The sequence below is a fragment of the Cyprinus carpio genome, chromosome A17 (assembly GCF_018340385.1).
Source record: "Cyprinus carpio isolate SPL01 chromosome A17, ASM1834038v1, whole genome shotgun sequence".
Taxonomy (NCBI): Eukaryota; Metazoa; Chordata; class Actinopteri; order Cypriniformes; family Cyprinidae; genus Cyprinus; species Cyprinus carpio.
This window is the reverse complement of record NC_056588.1, coordinates 20,489,130-20,513,668: the sequence shown is the minus strand read 5'-3', so window position 1 is coordinate 20,513,668 and position 24,539 is coordinate 20,489,130. Positions and strand designations below refer to the sequence as shown.

General features: G+C 37.0%; 1 protein-coding gene and 1 pseudogene across 1 annotated transcript; one reads left to right on the top strand and one right to left on the bottom strand.

Moving 5' to 3' along the window:
- Positions 1-535: 535 nt before the first annotated feature.
- LOC122148234 lies at positions 536-5,197 on the bottom strand (annotated as a pseudogene).
- On the top strand, positions 5,196-17,005 carry LOC109107267 (exocyst complex component 5). The gene is made up of 18 exons (XM_042774574.1): positions 5,196-5,223; positions 5,572-5,665; positions 8,680-8,827; positions 8,991-9,185; positions 10,369-10,433; positions 11,414-11,442; positions 11,536-11,645; positions 11,755-11,799; positions 11,906-12,046; positions 12,643-12,725; positions 12,893-13,102; positions 13,234-13,381; positions 13,495-13,603; positions 13,973-14,093; positions 14,189-14,275; positions 14,399-14,507; positions 14,670-14,885; positions 16,172-17,005. Exons 1-18 carry the CDS (start codon positions 5,196-5,198, stop codon positions 16,358-16,360), a joined length of 2,127 nt encoding a protein of 708 aa, XP_042630508.1. The 3' UTR covers positions 16,361-17,005.
- Positions 17,006-24,539: the final 7,534 nt, after the last annotated feature.

Sequence of the window (24,539 nt, the reverse complement as noted above, 5' to 3'; positions counted from 1 at the left end):
TAAGGTCGATGTGCATCAATGAGATGCTGTCACAGCACCATGAGTCCAGAGGACACAGGGGCGTCTTTTTTTTTTTTTTTTAATGTAATATTTTTTTTTTTTTTTTTTTTTTTTTTTTTTTTTATTTGAATTCGGAGGAGACTAGCTCGCGGTGCTAGAGGAAAAAAAGGTATATAGGTCATTTCAACATTATTCAACAAACCTTATTTCAAAGCAATCATCACCGAACTGTGTTATTTTAGATGTTGTATATTATACTATTATATATATAATATATATATATATATATATATATATATAATAATATATATATAAATTATATATTATATCTACACATTTAGCATTTATTTCATTTTTAGTTTTAGTCATTTTAGTTTCTTCAGTTTAAAACTTATTTTTATTTCACTTATCTAGCAAGGCCAACATTTTTATATTCAAGTTTTTTCTTTTTATCTAATATCTACATTTTGTATCAAATGAGTCTAAAATTTATAATCTATTTTATTTCAAGTTAACAAAAATGATTCTGATAGTTTTAGTTACCACTCATTGTGGACAATACGTTGGTTTGGCAGATGAGTAAAACTGCACTGGAGTGTTGGTCCACACAGCAACCAGACAAAGTCAAATCTGGGACACGGAACATACAGCTGGAAAGAACCACAGTGACAGATGACATGAACTGTTATTAAATACATTAATACAGACCATCCTGTGCATTAAACTGACGTCTTAGTATCTTATAAAGAAACAAATCAGTTGATCCCTGAATTCACGCTCACTTTCACATATGCAGTGAGTCCTGAGCACAGAGGGTCTGTCGGTTCCAGCAACAGTCCCTGAAAAATCGAACAGTTTCCCTCCAGGTGTGGCTTCACGGGACTTGGGAAAACTTCTGACCCCTGGAGGAGGGTAAAACGACATATCTCAGTAATATAATTCTAAATAATAACAATAAATTGAAATATCAAAATGAAATATCATTGAATATTAGGAGAACATACTGTACATACCAAGGACCCAGACCAGTAGGTTCTTCTTTTAGACACCTCAAGCTGTCCTGAGCTCACTTTGACCTCCACATTTCCCATGAGATTCCCTGTAAGTATTCACATACAAGGCACTGTAACAGCCAGTGTACCATTTTATATGCACTACAGTACCAGCTAAAGACAGACAACTAGATAAAAGAGCCATTATAAATATCTGACAATGTAAATGCTGACACCATCCCAACACCATTACAGTATAGGAATTTAAAAAAAAAAAAGTTTTTACTACAAACTTACTGGTTGAAAAATGGAATGTGTGCAGTGCAGTACTCAAAGCTGTTTTTGACACTTTCATGGAGCTGTCAAGACAACAATGACCTTCAAATGATTCTCCTCTGCCTTCAGCTTGTAGGAGCCAAGAATTGGTGGCACAGGTACCTCAAAAAAAGTTATAAGACCAAGTCAGTTAAAGACACTACAGCTTTTTAGTTGTGTGTGTGTGGTGTGTGTGTGGTGTGTGTGTGTGTGTGTCATAATGAGAGAGAATAAAAAAAAAAAAAAAACTAAAAAATTTTTCAAAATTTTTGTTTCAATTTTTGTTTTTTAAAAAAAAAAATGCTTTAATTCAGCAAGGATGTATGAAATTGATTAAAAGTAAACGTGTATATTTTTGATCAAAATAAGAGACTTTTGTCTAAAACATTTTTACCGACCCACACTTTTTTAATGGTAACTTTTTGAGACAAACATAAGACAAACTATTGCCAGAATAGGCTTGTAACTGTGGAGGTGTAACTACAGAGTCTGAAAAGCTCCAGAGGTGGGTGAGAAAGGGAACTTGTATGGCCCTGGGAAAAGGCGGAACCGTTTATTTATCGTCCACACTGGCAGGCGGGTGGTAGAAGGCTTGCAGCCAGAGACGTCACACAGGGATGGACAAGAATGTCCTGCAGGGGCGAACCGGTTGTGTGGGAGTGTGAGGGTGGACGATCACATTGGGCCAGAACACCTTCAAACTCACACTGAAAAACATGAAGTAATAAATGTAATGCAAGCTTATAACCCAAATATAACACAATGTTAAGTATATAGGATGAGGACTAACTTTGCACATGACCATGCCGTACACATCCCAGATAATCTTGTTGACCTACTCTTGCCGTACCTGCATGGACCTCACCTCTCGGTCGGTAAAAAAGGGCCACACTTACTACAGCCCTTCCTCGATGGACCCCTGCCTTCCAGGCCTGGCTGCTTTTGAGCCCCCCCTGGGCTTGGAGCCACAGCAGCAGGCACTGATCCAGCAGGAGGCGGGGTGTCCAGTGGCCTCACCAAAGGGCAAACTCTGCATGGAGCACGGCGGGAAGAGCAGCCAAACGGGAGGCCAAGCACATCAGGCCTCTGGTTTACCTCCAGGGCCACAAAGGAAATCCTGGCAGGCCCTAACAAAAGAGCTAAGCCCTTGAGAGACTGAGGCCAGGCTGGGGAGAGGTGGCCGAGGCTCAGGAGGGTGCTATCCACTAGAGGAAGGCAGCTAGGATATAACACACCCCTGAGTGACTGTGAGCACGGGCCAGAGGGTTCTCCCACCCGGGCCATCCAGACGGGAGCTCCACAGCCGGTGAGAGGTGCTGACGGGCACGGTCGTCCCGTACTTCGACATAAGGTTTGTCAGGATCCACCAGGCCCAACTCTGTCAGCAGAAGCTGGGTATGACGCGGGTCCCTCCGGAACGGCCACATACTGAAGTCCAGCCAAGCTTTGGCAACGAAACTCCAACTGTGGGCATACGCGCTCTGAATCAGAAAAACATAACAAAAGAAAAATCAAAAAGAAAACAGGTGGATATGTTCGGAAAAAGCATTTAAATCAAACGGGTTTCTGTAGATAAGACGGGCTCTTTGCATTTATACTTGAATTTATTCATGGCAACAACCAGATAAGCTGTAATAAATACTGTATGCCACCGTTGCAATGTGGTTCCTACGTGACTTTCACATGGGCTGTCCACACACAGTGGTAATACCTAGGCCTGTCCCATAATCTCCCACATCCGCCAGGTCCTGGCTCGTTGTGAGAGTTGATTGTACGCGACACAGAAGTATATACACGCAATGCAGATAACTGGTCTACAGGAAATCTGCCAATAGTCCCACAATGACCCTTCACAACTAACTCAACATCTTCATAGATAACCTGTTCTACCAATTATTATCATTTACTGCTATACGGGAGTGTTGGACTGGACAGTTACGCTACCAAGTATGTCACTTGCTTAGAAGGCGTGTTCACACCCAGGATCAATAACTATAATGATAACTACACCCACGAATCACCTATATCAGCATCACCACAACAATGCCTGATAACATTCTGTAGTAATAAGCAACGTGCTACCAGTTACGTTAATTTGCCCACTTTAAATGTCAAGTTGAATGGATATGGATTGGCTTGTCAATGTTTTTTTTTTTATCCTTTCATCAGATGGAAAAAGAAATGTTCTGGATGAAATATGATTCCAAACAAAAGGGTTCTGAACAGTAGCTTTTGTTATATCGTGTGGACTTCCACCATTCTCATAGAATGTTGAGAAAAGGCGATAATTGAAACCTGTACAAGTATCGGTTAAAGTTATTCCTCCTTGAGGGGAGATTGGCCATACGCATAACCAAATCATTACATTTCGTTCAGGATTCCATGCATGAAAACACTTTCCCGTGTTAAAAATAAAATAAACTGAAGGGTAGTAAAACTTAATCAGAGAACATGACAATCAGAAGTTTATTTGAAAGTGAACACAAGTATTGCAAAAAGATGGAATATCAAGCTATGGTCAACCATGAATTGTTACAGACACTTATGAGTTTTTTTTTTTGTGTAAGTTGTGTCCCAATCAGGTCATCAAAGCTTAAAAACACACTTGTGGTCTTCATGCACAAACTAAATACTTGGGCCATGCCCAAGTGTGGGTATTGAGACAGGACTAGGGGTCATTGACAACAACGTTGACAAACTGAGAGGAATACAACGGCAGATGTTTACTACAGCATGCTGCATGCTGTTTTATTGGGATACGTTTGGAGTGGAGGTAGCCTACTACATATAGATAACTGCAATATACATTATAGACATTATGCATAAACAGTAAGCTATGTGTAACTATTGCTGGAATTCATAACAGCATCCTACACTAACTATTTCTTGCATACGATTTGGCAATTGGCAGTGTATACTCCACAATTTGACAAATGTAGTATCTCATCCAAGTATTCCATGCAGAAAAATTGTTGCATACTGTACAAGGTACAAATACTAAATACAGTACAAGATGCAGGGAAAAATATTAATAAAAACAGTAGTATATGGGTAATCTAAAAGCCGCCTTAAAAGTAAAAGCCAGTAAGCAGTACATACTTCACACAGTAGGCAGTACGCAGTACGCTAATATCCCTGCACAGAAAATGTCTACCTGGAAAACCGCACTTTTCGCAGATTGCACCCTTTTCTCGTGTGAGACAACCCATAGTGCTCGTATGCCCTCACTGCTGCTGGTCACGGCCCTCTGGATGAGTGGGGAACTAGTCTCACATGCCAAAACCATGTAGTGAAGTGTTCCAATTGTGTTAGCTCACGCGGTCATGACGAAAGATTGTTATTAGTAAGTTATGTTTTTGTCACAGTGCGACACTGTGTGACCGATATAACCTTGAGATCTTAACATACATGTTCAAAGAAATGAAGAAAGGATAAGCTAAATAGAGGAACTCGCCCCTCTTTCATGTTCTTCCCAGCCGTGGACAGTTTGTGCTTCCTGTTGCCAAACGATACGTGACACACTTTGGGGCGTTGGCCAAAAACAGGGGGTCCGATGCGACGGGGCTGACGCAGGAAAAAAAAAAAAAATCAGGTCCCCCCCTAAAAAACACCCCCTACAGTCGTAAAAAAATACGCTGTTTTTAACACGTTGGAGTAGAATATCAAAATGTCCCAGACCTGCTCTCAAACGCATAGCCCTCATTATTCCTCCTCACCCCGTTCCTTTCTTTCTATTTTCCGGCCGCAGTTCATGGCAGCAGCTGGATGCAGGAAGCGACCTGTTTTCAAAAATAGATATAAACAACAAGGAGCAAAACATAGTCTCGGAACTAACGTTACGCCGTTTAAAAGGAGTTACCATTTTGCTTTTCTGACGCTTTTGAAATCATGGCTTACGACAGCTCAGTTATTCGAGGTAGGTCTCTCTTTTGCGTTACAGCTCAGGGACAAACTGTCTAGATCATGTAAGTAAGTGTGTTTTTCTCATGCAGTATTGTCATTGTTTAGTTTTGGATATATAAGACATGCTGCACGCAGACAGTAGATTAGCATTGCTGTCACGTGGAGCCAGACTCTGCCAAGGCTGTTCTGGTTTTGGGTTTTTAGACGATCAGCAACTCTTCGTTCAGATTCTGCTAGACCTCCTTTGTATAAACGGTCCAGATGGTCATCTGATTTTTATATTTTAAAGCTTATTTTTCTGTGCATGCAATTAGCAATTACATTTTGCTTATTATTCATTATTGTTTTGTGATCTTAACAGGAACCTTTGATGCTGATGAGTACATTGAGAGACTGGCATGGAGAACGCCTGGAGGAGGGTCCAAAGGAGGTGCAGAGGCATTTGACCCAAAAAAGCTGAGTCAAAAATATTTATAAAGGTCTTAAAAACATACACCACAAGCCGTTTGACTTTTAAATGCATGTTTATCATCATCTGTATTAAATACCATTTGATCTAAAGCCTTATGCTTAAATGTTTTAAATTAGTTTTTTTTTTTTTTTAAACAAACAAGCTTTTGCATATGTATGATTTTCTTCTTGAAATTGTTGAGTTGTCTTCTAATTGAAAACAAGGGTGTCAGTGGGTGTAGATGACAAGCCCTTGTAAATACTGTACAAATATAATCTTAAGATGCAACCTCATGAAACTAGTAACGAGAAGCTCGGAGCGTGCAGTTGTAATTATTAGCTACCTTATAGAAGCTGAAATATAAAACATTTTATTTCATGTTATAAACACATTTTGATAGACACAGAAATAGACTGAGAGAGAGATGATTGTTATGGAATCTCATAGTTTTGATTCTACTTTACTAATACTATATTATTCTACAATGTGGAAAAATATGAATAAAGTAGGAGTTAATGCACATACGCTTTTGATTGGTTGTGTAGTTTTGTAGATTTTATTCATTTTCAGCTCTGCAGCTATTGCTTTATTTAAAATCGTAAGAAGACTATATGCATTTAATATATGTGAAGCGCATTCATGCTGTGTATGCAATATATAAATCGTAATTTTTAACTTGTACACATTAAGAACAGATTTCTGTTTGTTTATTAAAAACACCAAATTGCGTTTTCATGCTTTTAGATACCAGGGACTGTTGCATAAAAATGTTTAAACTAGTCTTAAAAAGTTTGAGTCACCTACTTTTTTCTCTTCAAGACTGGTCATAACTTTTTTTTAAATTCAGTATGAAAAGATAGATTGTTCTTATTTGCAGCTGGAAAAGTAAGATTGATTGCCCCTTGGCAACTGCTAGTTGGTCAAACTAGTTCGTTAAGACACAGTCTTAATATGGTGGCTAATTAAATAAAACAGCCAAAAGATCCTAATAGTCTTAGCCCTATTTAGCACATTTTTATTTAAATTCAATTTAAATATATATTTTTTTGTAAATAAAAAAGCAGAAAATGCAAAAGGAAAAGATCTGGCATATTCTGGGGCCTAGTTATGCATACAGTGGCCCAAGAAAGTACATTTACATTTATGCATTTAGCAGATATTTTTATCCAAAGTGACTTACAGTGCATTCAGGCTATACATTTATTATTATGTAAGTGTGTTTCCCTGGGAATAGAACCCCATGACGTTTTTGCGCTGCTAATGCAATGCTCTACCACATCTTTAGAAAGCATTTAAATACTTACAGTATTTATAAAGTAGCCTAGTTGCCTTATAAAAATATACTTTTAAAGAAATATAGCACAAAGCCTTTAAGGTAAAATAAAAGAAGTTTAAATAGATAAAACAATATTGTTTCACTATGGTGACTCTATTAGGACACCTGTGTGAACTTAACTAACTTCATATATCTGCTGAAAATCACCTTGACATCAATTGGTTAAAAGTAACTAGAAGAGTGCATTTAGTACAGTTATTTGAGAGAAACATATAAATGATTTATTTGCAAATGCCACTTGTTTTGCCACATATATTTAATTTTCTAATGCAGTGAAATTCAAAAATTGTCCAAAAGCTTTTTAAAGATCCTTTTTTAATAAATTTATAGCGTGGATGTAATCACAACATATCATTTTGTTGTTGAAGTTTGACTAGGTTTGACAGTCATTTCACTGTTAGAGACAAAAGCATAAAAAAAGATACAAAGTTTACTTTAACACACACGGACACAGCAAAAGTGCTTTTTGACTGCCAGAGCAAAAACATCGCCCCAAATTTTACACCAAGCGCTCAAATAACCCACCATGAAGAGGCTGTTGTGAGCTGGGCAAACCATTGACTTACAAATGATGGAAGAGAACAAATTTGAGGGGAAAAGATGGAGAGGAAAAAGAACTTAAGCTGCCAGCGGCGTTTAGGGAATTACGGTGATATGAGATTATATACTCATCACTTCAGAATGTTTTGCTACCACCCAGAGAATCCAAACTTGCTGAGTTGGAGCTTTTGACTTTGCTGTCCTACAAGTTCTTTAAAATGCAGCTGACGAAGCTTTTGGTTGTATACGTGATGTTTTAATGTACGGCGCACACTGCACCGAAAGACTCTTTTTATGAAGTACCACAATTTATGGTAACAGGAGGGGCCATTAGCTGATTTGCTGCCGAGGTAAGTGCTTATGTGATCTTGACAAATAAGATGCTCTCCCTGGATGCTTTTTCGCTCCCACAGTTTGAGATCAGTCTCTAAGATTTTTTCAGCATCTATTTGGAGAAGCATTCATGAAAGATAAATGAATCTCAGCCCAGCATATACTGATCCCTGCTGTTGAGCTGGTTTCAGGATCTGGGGGGGGGACAGAGCTTTCAGGCGTTTTTCATTTGATGATGGTCAGGTTTTATATAACATTTCCCCACAGATTACATGCTAGCCAAGCTAACTTAATTTGCGACGTAAGCCTACATCGCGCAAATCAGACACAAAGAGTGTTCTTTGGAACGCTCACCGAAGCCTCCGCTCTACTGTACTTTTCATGTGTGAAAATTACTCCAGAGTTCTGGTTGTCAGCGATTCTCCTCCGTTTTGGTTAACTAGTATCCATGTAGGATATATGAACAAATTTCAACATACCGTTATGTTTAAGCCTATTTGCAAGGCTTATGTGGCAAGTACGTAATAATAAATTATTAATAAGTGGTAATGGTGCATCATTATGTAGGCTATGCATGTACTGCATGTACTATACTCTTACAAGTTTTAGAATACAAAGGTGTTGTGAAACTAAATTAGGTTTGTGCTGCAAGACACCAAGAATGACATTATAAATGGACTTCAGGAGGAAAATTTAAAGGCTACAAATGTGTAGTGTTGTATTCCCTTTAATGTGTTTTAAAATGCTTGTCAAGACTGAAATTGTGCTTTGCTGCCTGCAGTTCTTTAATGTCATGTCTTTGGTTCCAGGTTGCTGGAAGAGTTTGTGAACCACATTGAGGAACTAAAACAGCTGGATGAAAGGATTCAAAGGAAGGTGGAGAAGTTGGAGCAGCAATGTCACCGTGAAGCCAAGGAGTTTGCCCACAAGGTCCAAGACCTGCAAAGAAGCAACCAAGTCAGTGGCCTATACATTTTAGCATTTATTTTAAGATGTCAAAAGACAAGGGGATCTTTGAACCATTAGGGTAGCCATATGTTACTTCATACTGAATTACATTACAGGAGCCTATAAATGTACCCTGTAGGACCTTCACTTTCTTGTTATGCTTGTTTCAAAGGTAGCCTTCCAGCACTTCCAGGAGTTGGACGAACATATCAGTTACGTGGCCACCAAGGTGTGTCATCTGGGAGATCAGCTAGAAGGAGTCAATACTCCAAGACAGAGGGCAGTGGAGGCTCAGAGACTCATGACATACTTCAACGAGTTCCTGGATGGAGAACTGCGCAGTGATGTCTTCAACAATCCAGACAAGGTCAGATTTAGATGAGTAAATGGGTTAGATGAGTAACTTTGGGTATATATCAGTGTTGCCTATAGATTACAGATTTTTTTTTTTTTTTGGGGGGGGGGGGGGGGACTGGACTTTCTAGACAGAGTTCCATGTTGAAGTTGTACCTGAAACAACTGTTGCAACCAAAGCCGATAAAATTTTGTGATGCATACAACCATAATGGATGCCTGAGGCCTATATATGTGGCCTGCTCAGATGTTGATGTACGCCAACTTAATTGGAAATGCCACTTTATAAATTAATCTCTCAAGTCACTCGGTAATGTGGCAAGTCTTACATCTTCTGAGTGCTATTAGCATAAGGCCACCAACATGCTTCCAGAGAGCCATGTGGGAATATACCCGCCAGACATTTCAGTATTTCTCAAGACGTACACACCTCCAGAAGAGAAAAGAGGGGAAGTGAGAGGAGCTGCCGGTGAATAGCTGGGGGGGGTGGAGGGAAGGGAAATGGAAGGAATGAAGGCTGGGTTAATCCCTGTGAAAGGGAGGGCTGGGCCCAGGCAGCGAGGAGACAAGCACCGGTAAAACCCCCTACTGCTGGGAGACGGCTACATCACTTACATGGGATTTAGCTAATCTTAGCTGGGGGACAGATACTTAGAAAACCTCGACGAGGAGAGCGGAAAAAGGGATGGATCCACCTCACGGGAGCACAATAATGATGTTAGCTGAGGCAGGCAGGAAAAGTAGAGTTGGAAAAGAGGATATGTGGACGGCATGGCCTTTTCGGATCGCCTTTTTCTTCTCCTCGTCCATCGGGTTTAAAGGGAGAGGTGGGGGTTCTTGTCAGGGTCCTGTTTTTGCCCAGACCTCCTACCTGCCTGTGGGGGACAGATTATGGGAGGTGATTTACTGAGGGATTAGCCCTAGTCCATTCTTAATAGTCATGAGTGAGCATAAGGTGTTGGCTGGGCAGCGGCTGATGGACGGGAGTTAAGGTCTGATGATGATGAGGTTCAGGTGTGAGAGGCTGAGCTAACTCTTATCATCCTCATGGTGGACAAGAAGAGTGGGACAGATTTACCGTAAGCCGATCCCTAGATTTAAGGGTGCTGCCTCTGGCCTATGTTTGTGTATTAAGGTGCCTGTCCTGTAGTGACCATTTTCCCTCTCTCACCATGGTCTGTTTTCATCCCAAACAGATAAAAGAAGCTGCAGACATCATTCAGAAGTTGCACCTGATTGCTCAGGAGCTGCCGTTTGATAGGTAACGTAAGCGACCTGCTGATGGAGTCTAGGCCATCTTGGAGGTTTGGGGAACAGTGTACAATCTTGTGCTGGTGACAAGAGATCGTATAAACAGCATTGATGACACGTTAAAGGCCATAGTATACTTTGGTTTTTAATGCGTATATGCTTAGTGTATGGATAAGACCAAACACATAACCTTTCAAAGTATACTCCATTTGATAGCATGCACGTAGACAGGCGCTCAACATATGCAAAGTAGAAAGTTTCAGCTTTCTCCAGTATCTGTGCTGTTTCTCTCCATTATGATCAATAAAATGACTAAGTACATGATTTAACTAGTATTGCAGGTATCTCTTAACCCTCTCACACAAGCACTTGTCAACACTGCCCTCTGTTGTTACTGTGGTTTCTGGTACCTGTTGTTGTTCTGTTTCTACCATTTCGACTGTGAAACAACAGCCCGGGTCGATGTTGCCATCTCTGCAGAACAAATAATTATGGCACAAAAATTATGTTTGCATGTTCAACCTGAGAGACCTTGAATAATCGTACTGCACGTGTCCTATTTTGATGAAAAAATGAATGCATGTGCACTGCATGCATGCTCTAGCGTACATGTAAAAGTCAAAGTATACTTTCAAAGTAGAAGAGTGGAAGTTCTGCACCGCTAGCGTCACTGAATGGAATTGCAACAATTTTGCAGTCAAACAGGTTTCCAAACACTTCTCTCATCTGCCTTTGCTCATATTTTAACTTTAAGGCAAAATTCAAAGTAAACAAATGTGGTAATGCATTGGCCGAGACATAACAAGTGAACATTTCTTCCTTCACATAGTTTGTTTTGACTGAGTCTGAGATCTAAGCAAAAGTTCAAACATGCTTGTTGTGATATTTTCTCACTGATCATTGCTAGTGGTCTGAAAAGAGATTTGTTTAAAATTCCCTCTGTTCTTCTCTCTTTTCCATGCTTGTTTTCCTCGCTATGTCCCAATTCAGATTTTCTGATGTCAAGGCCAAGATAGCAAGTAAGCAGCTGTAGACTAAACAAGACAGCAATGTTATTTACACATCTGCTTAAATATGCAGTGTTTAACATAAGACCTGTGTTTATTTGAAAGGTAAATATCATGACCTTGAGCGTCAGCTGATCCAGGAGTTCACAGCAGCTCAGCGAAGGGGAGAGATTGGGCGCATGCGTGAGGTGGCAGCAGTCCTGCTACATTTTAAGGTTTGTTGGGAGATACAGCGAAGAGCACTCGGTATCATAATACTTTTTATTTTGGACATTTGTTCCATTTATAATATGACATTATTATTTCTTATCTTATTTATTACAGGGTTATGCCCACTGTGTGGATGTCTACATCAAGCAATGCCAAGAGGTACCAGACTGAATCTAAAACTGAGAGTGTTTCTGTTCTTTTTACGTATCTATCAAAAGGCCAAATGTTTGTCTGTTATATCACTGGTGTCTTTTGGTGCTTGTAGGGAGCGTACATGCGGATTGATGTATTTGAAGACATTGCCATTCTGTGTCAGCGGGTTAATAAACAGGTGGGAGAGGTTTTCTGCAGTCCAGAGACTGTCATGGCTAAACTCATTCAGAGCATCTTTGAGAATAAGATACAGGTACGTAACACATGTACACATTAACAAATGATATACAGTAATTGGCCTTGCTAAGGCTGTTGCTCATGCTTTATATAAGAAGCATGAACAAATGAAATTTTGCCCTGGTGAGCAATAAAACAAAACTGTAGATTTAAAGGAGGAACATAAGCTATATGTAAGGATCAGATTATAGTAAAGACTTGAGGAGGGCCAGTAAACAACTAACCAGAACACCGTATCAACCACGTAGCAATAGTCAAGCATTATGGCTCTGAGTTTTGCAGAATCAACAATAAACATTAAAGTTCCACTTCAGAACATGTAAAAAATCTAGTTCTAAATCTAGCATTTTGTTATTTTACTTATTTAGTGTTGTCACAATACAAAAAATTTCAGTAGTATGTACCATTATCATTAAAGTTTCACAGTTTTCTGTACCAGGTTTGGTACTATGGAAAAACTTTTGAAACATATTGCCATACTAATATATACTGCAAAACATGTTGTAATCAGAAACTTTTGATGGTGCTTACAGAGCGCGCACGAAAATACATGTGAGAGTATTTGAAAACCGCTGCCTATCAATATTAATTGACTCATGAATTGACTTTTAGGCTCATGTCAAAGAAAGACTAGAGGAGACACGCCACTCTGATGTGGAGCAATACCTCAAGAACCTCTATGACCTCTATTCACGGTATCAATCAGAATTTCATTATTATTAATTATTACAATTGTTCATTTTACTCTCATAAAACCATCTATTTGTCTTGTCTGAAATGGTTTAAAGTCTCAAATGTTTTTCAAATTACTTTACTGCTACTGAACACCAGCTTTGAACTGTCATATCCCATTTGTTTTTAGGACAACGGCACTGGCTGCTAAGCTCACAGACTTTAACTTGGGCTCAGACAAGCACACTTTTCTATCTAAACTGATAAAAAATATATTCTCCTGTTATCTGGAGAGCTACATAGACATGGAGCGACAATATCTGCAAAACCGCAGTGGCTTGATTCTTCAGCGCTATTATGACTCTAAGAACCACCAAAAACGGGCCGTAGGCACTGGAAGGTGAGGAACTGTTGGTTGGTTGGTTTGTTTTTCCCTCATTCTTTTTCCAGAGTTAGAGAGCTGTTTTTTCAGATACATGTCTTGAATAGATCTCTTACCGTTACTGCCATCTCTTGTCCTCATTTTGACAGTATCCAGGAGCTAAAAGAGAGGATCAGACAACGCACTAACCTGCCTCTGGGACCCAGTATTGACACACATGGAGAGACTTTCCTCTCACAAGAGGTTGTAGTCAACCTGTTGCAGGAAACCCGGCATGCCTTTGAGAGATGCAACAAGGTATAAGAATTTTAAGCACTACTTTAGTACAAAAACACCTCTACTCTTTTGTTTCTGTTGGAAGTTGTGGGCTGATATTAGCATGATAGACCCTTTTTCTGTCTTTGTTGCAGTTGTCAGACCCAGCAGATCTACCGAAAAATGCCTTCTCCATTTTCCTGCTTTTGGTGGAGTACCTGTGTGTGGACCATATAGACTATGCGCTTGAGATTGGGCTGTCAGGTATGGAAAACATGGAACCGTTGATAGTAAAATGTTGCACTGTAATGTAATTAAGGGTTTGTTCAAATCAAGGTTATTATCGTAAACTAAACTGAAAAAGTAGAAAATTTAATTTTAAAAAAAGTTTTTAACTGACATAAATAAATGCATTCACAAAAATCAAGCCAAGAGAGGCAATGAGAGTTAATTTACAGTTCCTTACTCCAACATTGTGATGCTGTTCATGTGGTAAATATGATCATTCTTACATGACTTGAAGCCAGCATTAGCTCCACTGCTAATCAGACACATTTGCACCAAATCACATGAATGCATCTGAAGTGGACTTTACATGACAATACTCTTTTATTTGTCTTTTGACTTGCACAGCCATCCCATCTGCAGATGCCAAAAATGCCAACCTCTACTTTTTGGATGTGGTTCAGCAGGCCAACACAATCTTTCACCTCTTTGATAAGCAGTTTAATGATAATCTTATGCCTCTTATTAGGTGAGTTTGACCGACTTTGTTTCACTAGCTTTTGTCTCTGCGACCGCTGACTGGTGTCTTCACCATGATATTTGTTTGAACTCTAACCCCTGTAGCTCCTCTCCTAAATTGACGGAGTGCCTGCACAAGAAGAAAGAGGTGATCGAACAGATGGAGGTGAAGCTGGACACCGGGATTGATCGGTTGGTTCAAAACTCTCAGAAATCTCTGTTTAATGGAGCTTCGTTATCAAAGTATATCCTTGACTTCATCATTGCCATTAAATGCAATTTCTGTGACCTTTTCTTATGTTTCCTTGTTTTTAGGACACTAAATTGCATGGTAGGCCAGATGAAGCACATCCTGGTGACTGAACAGAAGAAAACCGACTTCAAGCCAGAAGATGAAAACAATGTCATGATACAGTACACTACAGTAAGATCTTAAAACCATGTAATTGTCTTGTGAAACTTGTATCAGTGCAGTGAAAAGATTCTGTAGACTGTTAACTCTGTAGAAGAATTTTTAGTATTAGTAGCCACATCCTGCTTGATATTGTTGTGTGTAACATGTCATCTTTCCTGTGCTCTTTCTTCGGCGTGCTCAAAGGTGTGTGCCTATGTGAGCAAGCAGGTGGAGCGTGTGCGGCGGTCCATGGATGGTAAGAATGTGGACACGGTCTTGACTGAGCTGGGAGTGCGGTTCCATAGACTGATCCACGAGCACCTGCAGCAGTTCAGCTACAGCTCCATGGGTGGTATGCTAGCCATCTGTGATGTGGCAGAATACCGCCGCTCTGCCAAAGATTTCAGGGTAAGGAGAGGTCAAAGGTCATGGCATTATGTATATTTTATTTTAAAATGTCTTCACCCAAAAAAAATTCTGTCAGCAATTACGCACCTTCATCTTGTTCCAAACCCATAAGACTTTCAAAACTATCTTTGAAACACAAATGAAGATATTCTTAACGAAACCTGAGAGATTTCTTTCCCTCCGTTAAATTTTCTCAAAACTTTACCACTTCAAAAGGTGCATAAAGACATTGTAAAAGTCATATGTTTGAATGGATGGATTCAAATGCTTTTGAAGAGACAAGATTACTTGAATGTGATGAAAAAAAAAATTGTAATTTTTTTTTTTTTTTACATTTTATTCACATAAAAGCATTTAAAAAAAAAAAAAGGAACCTAATGGAACTTTAAACATGCTTGTATAACATGCAAGAAGAGATGTCTTTGGTTTTGTATTATAACCAGATCCACACAAATCTGGGAAGGTTTTTTGCGTCTTCTGCATGGATTATGAGAGAAAATCTTAATTTAAATGAATTCATATATGGAAAAATGAGATAAAATGCTCTGAATACTACACTTTGTTGATTAGGAATGCAGTATACTTTTTCTACAGCGGATTTCATGTGTGGTGATGCCTTAATTCACTTATTTTAGTATTTACCATTTTATTTTTCTTTATAAAAAAAAAAATACTAGATGAATAAAGGGGTTGTAATGTCAACTATTTATATGGTTATTTGCCGAAAAATGTGTATTAATTATTATACAATTAATTATTTTAAACAGTTTTTGCCTCTTAATATTTTTGTGTTGCACAATCATTCTATAGGTTTAGATTTAAAAAAGAAATAAATTAAAGAAATTATTAGTTTAATTCAGTAGTAAGTATTCTTTAAATTAATCAAACGTGGCAGTAAAGAGATTTCATAATGTTAGAAAAGATTTCTATTTCAAATAATTGTTCTTTTGAACTTTGTTCATCAAATAATCTGAAAAATCTGCCTTTTTTATAAAAAAAAAAAAAAAAAAAAGTAAATTTCCAATAGAGACATTTAATACATTCCTCACCACAACCAACCAGCAATTATTAAAAAAAATGGTTCATAACAGTGACATAATAGCTTGCTTCAATAGTTGACATAAACTGTACTTATACCTCTGCAGGAAAGTTATTCATGTGTGTGGTGTTATTGAACAGCATTGTGAATTAAAGTATTTTCATAGAGAAATGGATCAATTCAACAATTTATACTTCTCCAGATATATTAGGTATGCACTTAAAAGCTGCGTCCAAATCCTCCACAGGTTCCTCTCGTGCTCCAGCTCTTCGACACGCTTCATGCTCTGTGTAACCTCCTGGTTGTTGCCCCGGACAATCTCAAACAGGTGTGCTCTGGAGAGCAGCTGACCAACCTTGACAAGAACCTCCTCCATGCTTTCGTCCAACTGAGAGTAGACTATCGCTCAGCCCGACTGGGACGGCATTTCAGCTAATGACTGGCAGGCCTGCTCAATTACCACACGGCCTGCAGAACTGACATCCATTCAGAGCTGCGAGAAAGAAAAGTGGCCAATCTTGAGTGGCTTTTGTCTGTGATTCAGTGTGGAAATTAAACTTTGTGTTTAACAAACAAAACTGCAGCTGTTTTAAAGCCCAGCACTTCCCAGGTTGCTCAGTTTTAAGTTACGCGTTTTGTTCTGTATGCAGGTTTATGATATAATTTTAAAAGGATGTATAATGAAGGTAGAGGGCTGTTTTGTACATTTTTTTTTTTTTCGCTGTGTCTTTGGCTTCTAATGGAGAGAGGATGATCATCTCAGTTAGAATGATTCTGCTACTGGACTTGGGTGGTCAAGAGACTTTTATTTTGATTGTGCCAAATCCATCCTCTGTGACTCTAGTGGGAAGAAAAAAAGCATCAATGAGTTTGTCCAGCTCATTTCACTCAGGCTCTTGTGCACACATTGGGCCTCAAAGAGAAGACAGTTACTGTTTTGAGCTGAACAATGCAGGTGTCATACAAATGTTGCCATGCTTTGAAAGGTAATTTTGTTCTAAATTCGTTTCATACTCTTAAACCGAGTACATTAACACACTTGATTTAAGATTCATTTAGAGCTGTTTAACAAGGAATTCTTTAAAAAAGTTTAATTGCCAAACTGTCCTACAACCTGCAAAGCTGACCTTTCCAATGTTATTTTGGAGATTTAAAAGATAAATATTCCATCTGTGATAACAACCTGCTGCTTACAAAAATCAAAGTGATATTTGCATACAATCATATAACATTCACATAATTAATGAAAAAAATTGTTTGGCTTTGAAGGTTAGTTTTGAGTGTTGTATGAGGTTTCAAAGGGCTCAGGTCACATACTGTTGTTTCTTAAGGACTGATGATCTGATTCTTAATAAGGACTTTGCTTTTTTAATTCTTAACTCTGTATGGATATTCTGAAGCTTGGTGACCAGAAATGTGGGCGTTACCACCAGTCACAAACCATTAATCCAAGACACTTTCATCTGACAGGGATGAGCTGAATGCAGTAATATCATATGACTAGTTGAACTCTAACCTTTAACCTCTGTTGAAGAGGCCGGGGTCAAGATCTTTGACTTTGGTGTGTTAGACTGTTAGAAAGGATTAGATGGTCTGATTCTTGATTCTGTTATTCTGAACTGATTTCAAACATGAATTTATGTCAAAATCATGCTGTATGAGCTGATTCTTGTGTACAAGCTGCTTATTATAATCAGTTATTTAAAAAAATAAAATGTGTGAAACAATAAACAGTAAAATAAATGTTTTATTGAGGGTGGTTTCAAAGCCAGTGGGTTTTTACTATTATGCCGTACATATTCATGTCTGAATCATGTCTTAATAAATTAGATAAAACGTGATCCAGAATATAATTAAACTTCTTTATATAAATAATCAAGTGAACATATGGGTGAATTTCAAACAATTTCACTACTTTGGTTTGAGCAGATGTTGCCATTTTTGAATTTGTTCAGTTTTCTGAGAATGTTGTAATTGGTAATCAGTTAAATTGTATATATATAAATATTTTTAGTCTATTTTTCAATGCTGAATAAAAGCATGATTTTAAAAATGATTTAAGATCACATTCAGAGATTTCATGTGAGCATCGTTATTCGTTTTCCAATCTATTCACCCATTGTTTTAAGTGAAAAATGGGCAAGTATTATTAACAAAGTACATGAAGGAGAGGAGAATGAATGTAATATATGTTCTTCTTGAAACAGACTTGATAAGTCTTTGAAAAAAAAAATAGACCGTTCTTAAGGACGCATCGTGTATTCTTGACCTTGAAGATTTAGGGTAATGTCTTCTTCCCAAAGGAGTAAAATGATTCCCGCGACTTAAAAGACAAAATGGGAGAAAACTGCTCAGCTGAACCGCCCAGCAGTGTTTAAGATGTGTGCGGTCGTCAAGGCCGAGAGAGATAGAAACGCTTCCGAGCTGTTTTCACCACAGTGTGCCGTTTCTACAATAGCAAACAGGCAAAGTTAAACAGCACTATTAATTAGGCTAATATGAATATGATTACTGCCAGGAAAATTCAATTCTCTCAGCCCTAATCACAACTGGATAGCTTGTAAAAATTATTTTGTTAGGCCCCGGTGCAAACAGCGCGGCCTTTTCCAAACATTTGAGAACTATTTGTTTTGCGTGGCGATAACCATTGAGAGGGAACGGCTGACTCAGGGTGAGTGTGAACGGGGACCGCTGCTGTTGTTTATTGAGGCCTGTGTGTTTGAGCAGGTGGCGAGGATTAGCGGTGCTGTCGACACTGAAGGCTGGATGCAGCTCTCCTCAGTCTGCTCATTAGAGCTCATCATTTTAGCATTTCACTCTCACACACATCTGAAGAGGTAAGGTTTGTTTGGGGGAAGGAAACCGTTCACAGACGTTTCCTCAGGAGGAATGGTGATCTTTCTCCAGTTGTGGATCAGTATCCAAAAGTTGTTAGACGTCCAAGTCTACTTTATCCCACATTTGGGTACAATAGTTAAATGTAGCAATCTTTGCAGGAAAGTTCTCCATTAGCATCAATTTTGAAATTAGACTAGTATTTTAATCCCCTGAGACCCAAGCAGCAGTTTCCTTTTTTTTTCTTTTTTTTCTTTTTTCTTTTGCCATTTGGGTTACCTGTTACAGTTGTATAGTGTTTAATAACAGTGGCAAGGAATTAGACAAATGTCACCAATGTAATATTTTCAAAGGACAGGAGTGTTATCTGTGAATGTCTGTGTGGGACAAGTTGTATATGGTTAAATGTTATCGAGTTGTACAAATACAAAAACAGTGGTTAGATATTGGTTGAATGTTACCTTCTATATTTTCACATAAATTGACTTTAAAAAATAAAACTACCTTAAGAGATATTGACTGGAAGAAATAGCCTCAATTTTTGTACACAGTCTAGTGTACATATGAATTAGCTGTGCTTAAATCTAATTTTAATTTACATTTTATGTAAATTACTGTTTCAGATCTTTGGCACAGAAAACTTGCATTAAACAAACGAGCCAAACTTTCTTATGAAATATATTCGCATTTGCTCCGTGATTTAGGCTATTAAATATCGCACATAAACATGAGCAACATTAGTTATACATACCATCTAATTCGAATATTGCTGGTTTTAGCAATAAATAACAATTTTAAATAATAATGAAATTAAAAATTTTTTGAAGGGCAAATTATAGTGTCAAGTAAAAACATGTTCACTGCAGAGGACATTGTATCATATTCAGTCTTGCAAACTAAAATCATACTGTAATATGATAAAATGGTTATTTACCAGAAACGATATAATTCTAAAATATAAATGCTAGGTGCAAAATAACAAAGTAGTTGTTAAAAATTCTGTTACAGTCAAGCCCCCAACATATATATTAATTAGATGGACAAATGATATTTATATACATTTTATGAAATGCATTATAATTCTGATAGCTTGTAATGTGTCCTTTCACAGTATAGCAGACTACTTCTATAAAATGAATATAAATACCAGTTGTCCATCTATGTCTCCTAATAATATGTCTTAATAATATGATATTTAAATGCTCGGTTTTATGATTAAAGCTCTGTAGTATTTTTTTATTGTGGGTGCAAAAGTGAGAATGCAATGCAATACAATGATGATTGAGAGAGGTATAAATAAACATTCCTCTAATGCTTGTTGTGTAATATATAATTGATAAATTCACATTTTAACATGATAAAAAAAATTGTGTTTGGATAATCAAGTAAACATAAACTGCTTCAGTCCTGTAAGTTGACTTGAGTTTACTTTATAAAAATAATTACAAATTTCACAAAAAAAAAAAAAAGAAAAGAAACACTGTACCTGAAAGTGGACATTTTTAGGATGATACTAAAATAGATTTTACTTGCTGGAAAGTATGAATTATCAAACAGAAAACAGAAGACATTTGGTAGATTTTGTAAAATAGATTTTCCAGCAATTTTTGATCATGTTGATATTTTAGAGGCCTTAAAAACATATGTATCAAATCTGATACATCATTGTTTAAGGCTTTGTATTAACCAGGTATACACCTCACATCCTCATGTTGCTGTTTTTCAGAGTTAACTTTTCACTTCACTTTTCTGGGCCCCAAACTGAAACATAAAAGCTCAAACCCATCTTGATGTTCCTTGGTCATATTCTAACAACTTTACTGCAGCTTGTGGTTACAAGAGCCTATACCCACACACACTTAATTAGTTATTAAATAGTAAATCCAGTATTGTTCGCAGCGTTATTAGAGCTCCCACAACCGTTCGTTTGGTCCACGCTGCCTCCAGTGCCCTCCAGTGTTATGGCAGCCCACAAATCCCAGCTTGAGCGCATCACTCTCTCAAATCGCCCTCTCTCTGCCTCCTGGAGCAGTGACAATATGCATTACAGCACTCAATCCATGTCAACAGCAGCTTTGCTTAATGCCAGCTCAAAGCTTTTAAGCTAAATCTTCACCTAATGATGCTGAACGATTAGCCCTTTGCTCTTATGGCTGTCGATAGACTCGTATCAATTAGTGATTGTTTGTTTGTTTGTTAGTGTATTGAGGTGAAGCTCTGGTGCATTACAGTATTTGAGTTTCAGGTGCACTGTACAGTACACTTACTTCTCTTATTTAAAAAAAAAAACACTTGCTTTGGAATTTGAAGAAAGATTAGAGTGCCAAATTCTTGCCATTAGAAAATGTAATATTAAATATGTTATAAATTTAATTGAATTTTTAATTAGAATGTTCTTTCTAATTTTGTGAGCTCAGATTGGATTGCAGGTTTTGTCATCATTTTCTTCAGCATTCTTCTTCTTTTTTTCATCATTATTTTTTATTATTTTGTGCATGCAAATGTAATACAGTGGCAGCCCCGTCTCCAGTTGTGAAGCAGATGTTGCCCTCTGTTTTACCCATCTCTGCACCCTTTATCCCATGCCAAGTCCTAAGAACCAATGGTGCCATGCTAAGTGAGGGACACAATGGATATGTAAAAATAGCAGAATACAGGTATGAATCTTGCGCAGGGTTGGTGATTTGGATTTATTTCTTATGTTATTTTATTTTACCTGTGCTGTCTGCAAGTTTTTGTCTCCATGCATTCAAAACTATCTATTTAAAACTTGAAGACATAGTAATGCTGACAGCATTTTTATTTTATTTCTAATTATTATTTTCATTTTCTATGACATATTGTGAAAGTTCAACAGTATCATATACACAGTTTTGTTTACATAAGAGGCTCAACAAATTATATATATATATATATATATATATATATATATATATATATATATATATAATATATATATATATATATATATATATATAATATTATTATTGTTATATGATTTTTAAGATTAAACTAACCTATTCTTTAAGAAATGTCTGCATTACAATATAAAAATCCTCTATTCATTTATATATTAGTATTATAAGTATTTATGAAAAATAATCTAATATGCATCAATGCAATTAACCAGTGACCATATACAGTATATAATTTAAGATTTGTTACACATTGAGAGTATATATTTATTATATAATACTATATATATATAGGCTATATATATATATATATATATATATATATAGAATATATAATGTATTTTTATACATTCAGTAATATATATTTATTTTTTCCATCATTTAATATAGCCTGAAATGACTTTCAAATGATCAATCCACATCCAATACCAAAATTTTCATTTCCTGTATAATGTGTTTCTATGATCTTAAAATAAAACAATACATTAAATGTTTTAAGGTTCTTGGCACTGAGCAGGAAACCACTGAGCCAAACCCTGCCTGAAAAACCAAAACCCAAATGCTGCTCTGAAACGCATACAACTGGAGGCTGCAGTAAACTTGATGGAAAGGCAGAGGGCAGTAGTGCACTAAAGCAGCCCCCCAACAAGCCCTCTCTCCCACACTCTCTCTTTCACAATGGAAGCGCACCCGGGGGGAAGTGTTGCTTTTTTAGGTCTATAAGCCCGTATCCCTTAATCCCTCACCATGATTGACAATCATGATTTAGGGTATATGGTGTCCCATTCTAATCCAGCAGCACTGCTTTCATTTGCATACTTGCCGTGCATGGCCTCATTTTCGGGGGAGGCATACTGCCTGCTGCCTTTGTAAGAGATGCAGAGAGAGAGGAGAGGAAAAGAGAGGGAGAGAGAGAGAACAAAAAGGAAAACAGGAGATAGAAAGAGAGCTGAGAGGAGAGAGAATTTAGAAAAGAGAGTTGGCTGGCACTGAGGAGAGAGAGAGAAAGAGCAAAGGAGAGAATGATGAAAATTAGATTAGAGAGAGAGAGAGAGAGATTAGAAATTGGGAATGTTTGTGTATGTCTGCCAGGAGTGAGGATAACTGTGTGTGAGAGAGACTGTGTGTGTGTGTGTGTGTGTGTGTGTGTGTGTACCAAAGTCAGTCCTTGCCATCTAGCCACTTCAGTATCTCTCAATTGCCCTCCAGCTCTAAAGATGCATCCCAAGGCACATCACACAGACGAGAGAGACGAGGAGAAAGGCTAAATTAGCATTAACTTAATTAATGAGTCATTTGTGGTAACAACGTAGAAAGACATAGGACACCTGCAAATAAAAAGGACAGACGAATTATGATTTAAAACACAATTGTAACCTTTGGAAATTAGGTGAAGGCTACTTTATAGCTTGAAAGTAGAAAGCATGCAAAATAATTTTTTAAAGGCTGTTAGTCTGAAAACAACATTGAATACACAATATAAAAAAAAAAAAAAAAAAAAAAAAATGAAATCATAACAGCAGAACTAATAGTATCTGACCTTCATTTTCTGTGTATATTTTCAACTGCCTTCCTCAATGCATCGCAAAAAAATGTCATATGCCATGTCTTGGTTTCATACATTGAAAACTTTTGCAATTTTGTATGATATCATTATGTGCGAAGGGAAGGTCAAACATTTACAGTCCAAACAATCAAACAGAAGGTCAAACATTTACAGTCCAAACATTCAAACAAAAAGGTCAGTCATTCAGACAGAACAGTTTGTTGTGTGACAGATTTATCCATTTAGGTTCACTGCAGTTTGAATGATAAATGCAGATTTATATTTAAAATAATCCGTTATTTAAAGATGTCAGTTAAATGCCTTTGTGGCCAAGAAAAGATCAGAAAAAACTATTAAATAAGTAATATAATATAGTCTACAATAATAATGTTATTTTAATATTTTAAATATACATATATAATTATGTTTTTGTTTATTAATGTGTAATGACATTTGGTCAAACAACAATTAAATTAAAACCAATATAATGCAGTAATCATTAAGTAATAATAGCCAATATAAATAATAATTAGAATATATTATATAATACTAAAAAATAATAATTAATGTTGTATTTTTATTTATTTATTTATTGAACATGATCTGCAGTCAAATATAAGCGAATATAATGTAAGTGTAGTATATGTAGCATATGATATGAATAATTATATTGTTAAATAATACAAAATTACATAATTATTATAATTAATATTGCATATATATTTATGTATTTATTACTTATTTATCTTTGGTAAAGTACCAATGGAATTAAACCAAATATAGTAAAAATAAATAAATAAATAAATAAATAATTTAATAATAACCTATTAATTAATTCATAGTATTGTTAAATACACAATTATTAGAATTAACATTGCTTGCTTATTTATATATTTATTTATTAATTTAGGATAATATTTGGTCAAAGAACAGTGGAATAAAAGATGAATAAACTGAAAATGACACTGAATCAGTGTGTATCCTACATGAAGGACAACACATTGCACGAGACACTTTTCAGTATGTGTGTGTGTGTGTGTGTGTGTGTGTCAGAGAGAGTGTGTTACTGTGTGAGAGTGTGAGTGAGTAAGTGTGTGTGTCAGAGAGAGAGCAGGTGAGTGTCTTGCAGATGCTGTAGGAAGTATGATGAATCTAATCTGATGATTATCTGTCTAAGCTTTGAATTCCCGTAACTTATCCAGTGTTTACTAGACTGTGGTTTCAGTTCTACATAGACTCTCCACATCCACACAGATTAACACTTACCCAATTTGTTATTTACTAAAACTGAGTCTGTGCGCTTGTGTTGTGTGTGTGTG

What these genes read in the sequence shown, in the direction of transcription:
- LOC109107267 (XM_042774574.1), top strand. Translation starts at nt 5,196, where the DNA reads ATGGCTTACGACAGCTCAGTTATTCGAG. An exon ending in TCTTCAACAATCCAGACAAG is followed by an intron (nt 9,186 to 10,368) that starts GTCAGATTTAGA and finishes CATCCCAAACAG; the next exon opens with ATAAAAGAAGCTGCAGACAT. An exon ending in ACATCAAGCAATGCCAAGAG is followed by an intron (nt 11,800 to 11,905) that starts GTACCAGACTGA and finishes TGGTGCTTGTAG; the next exon opens with GGAGCGTACATGCGGATTGA.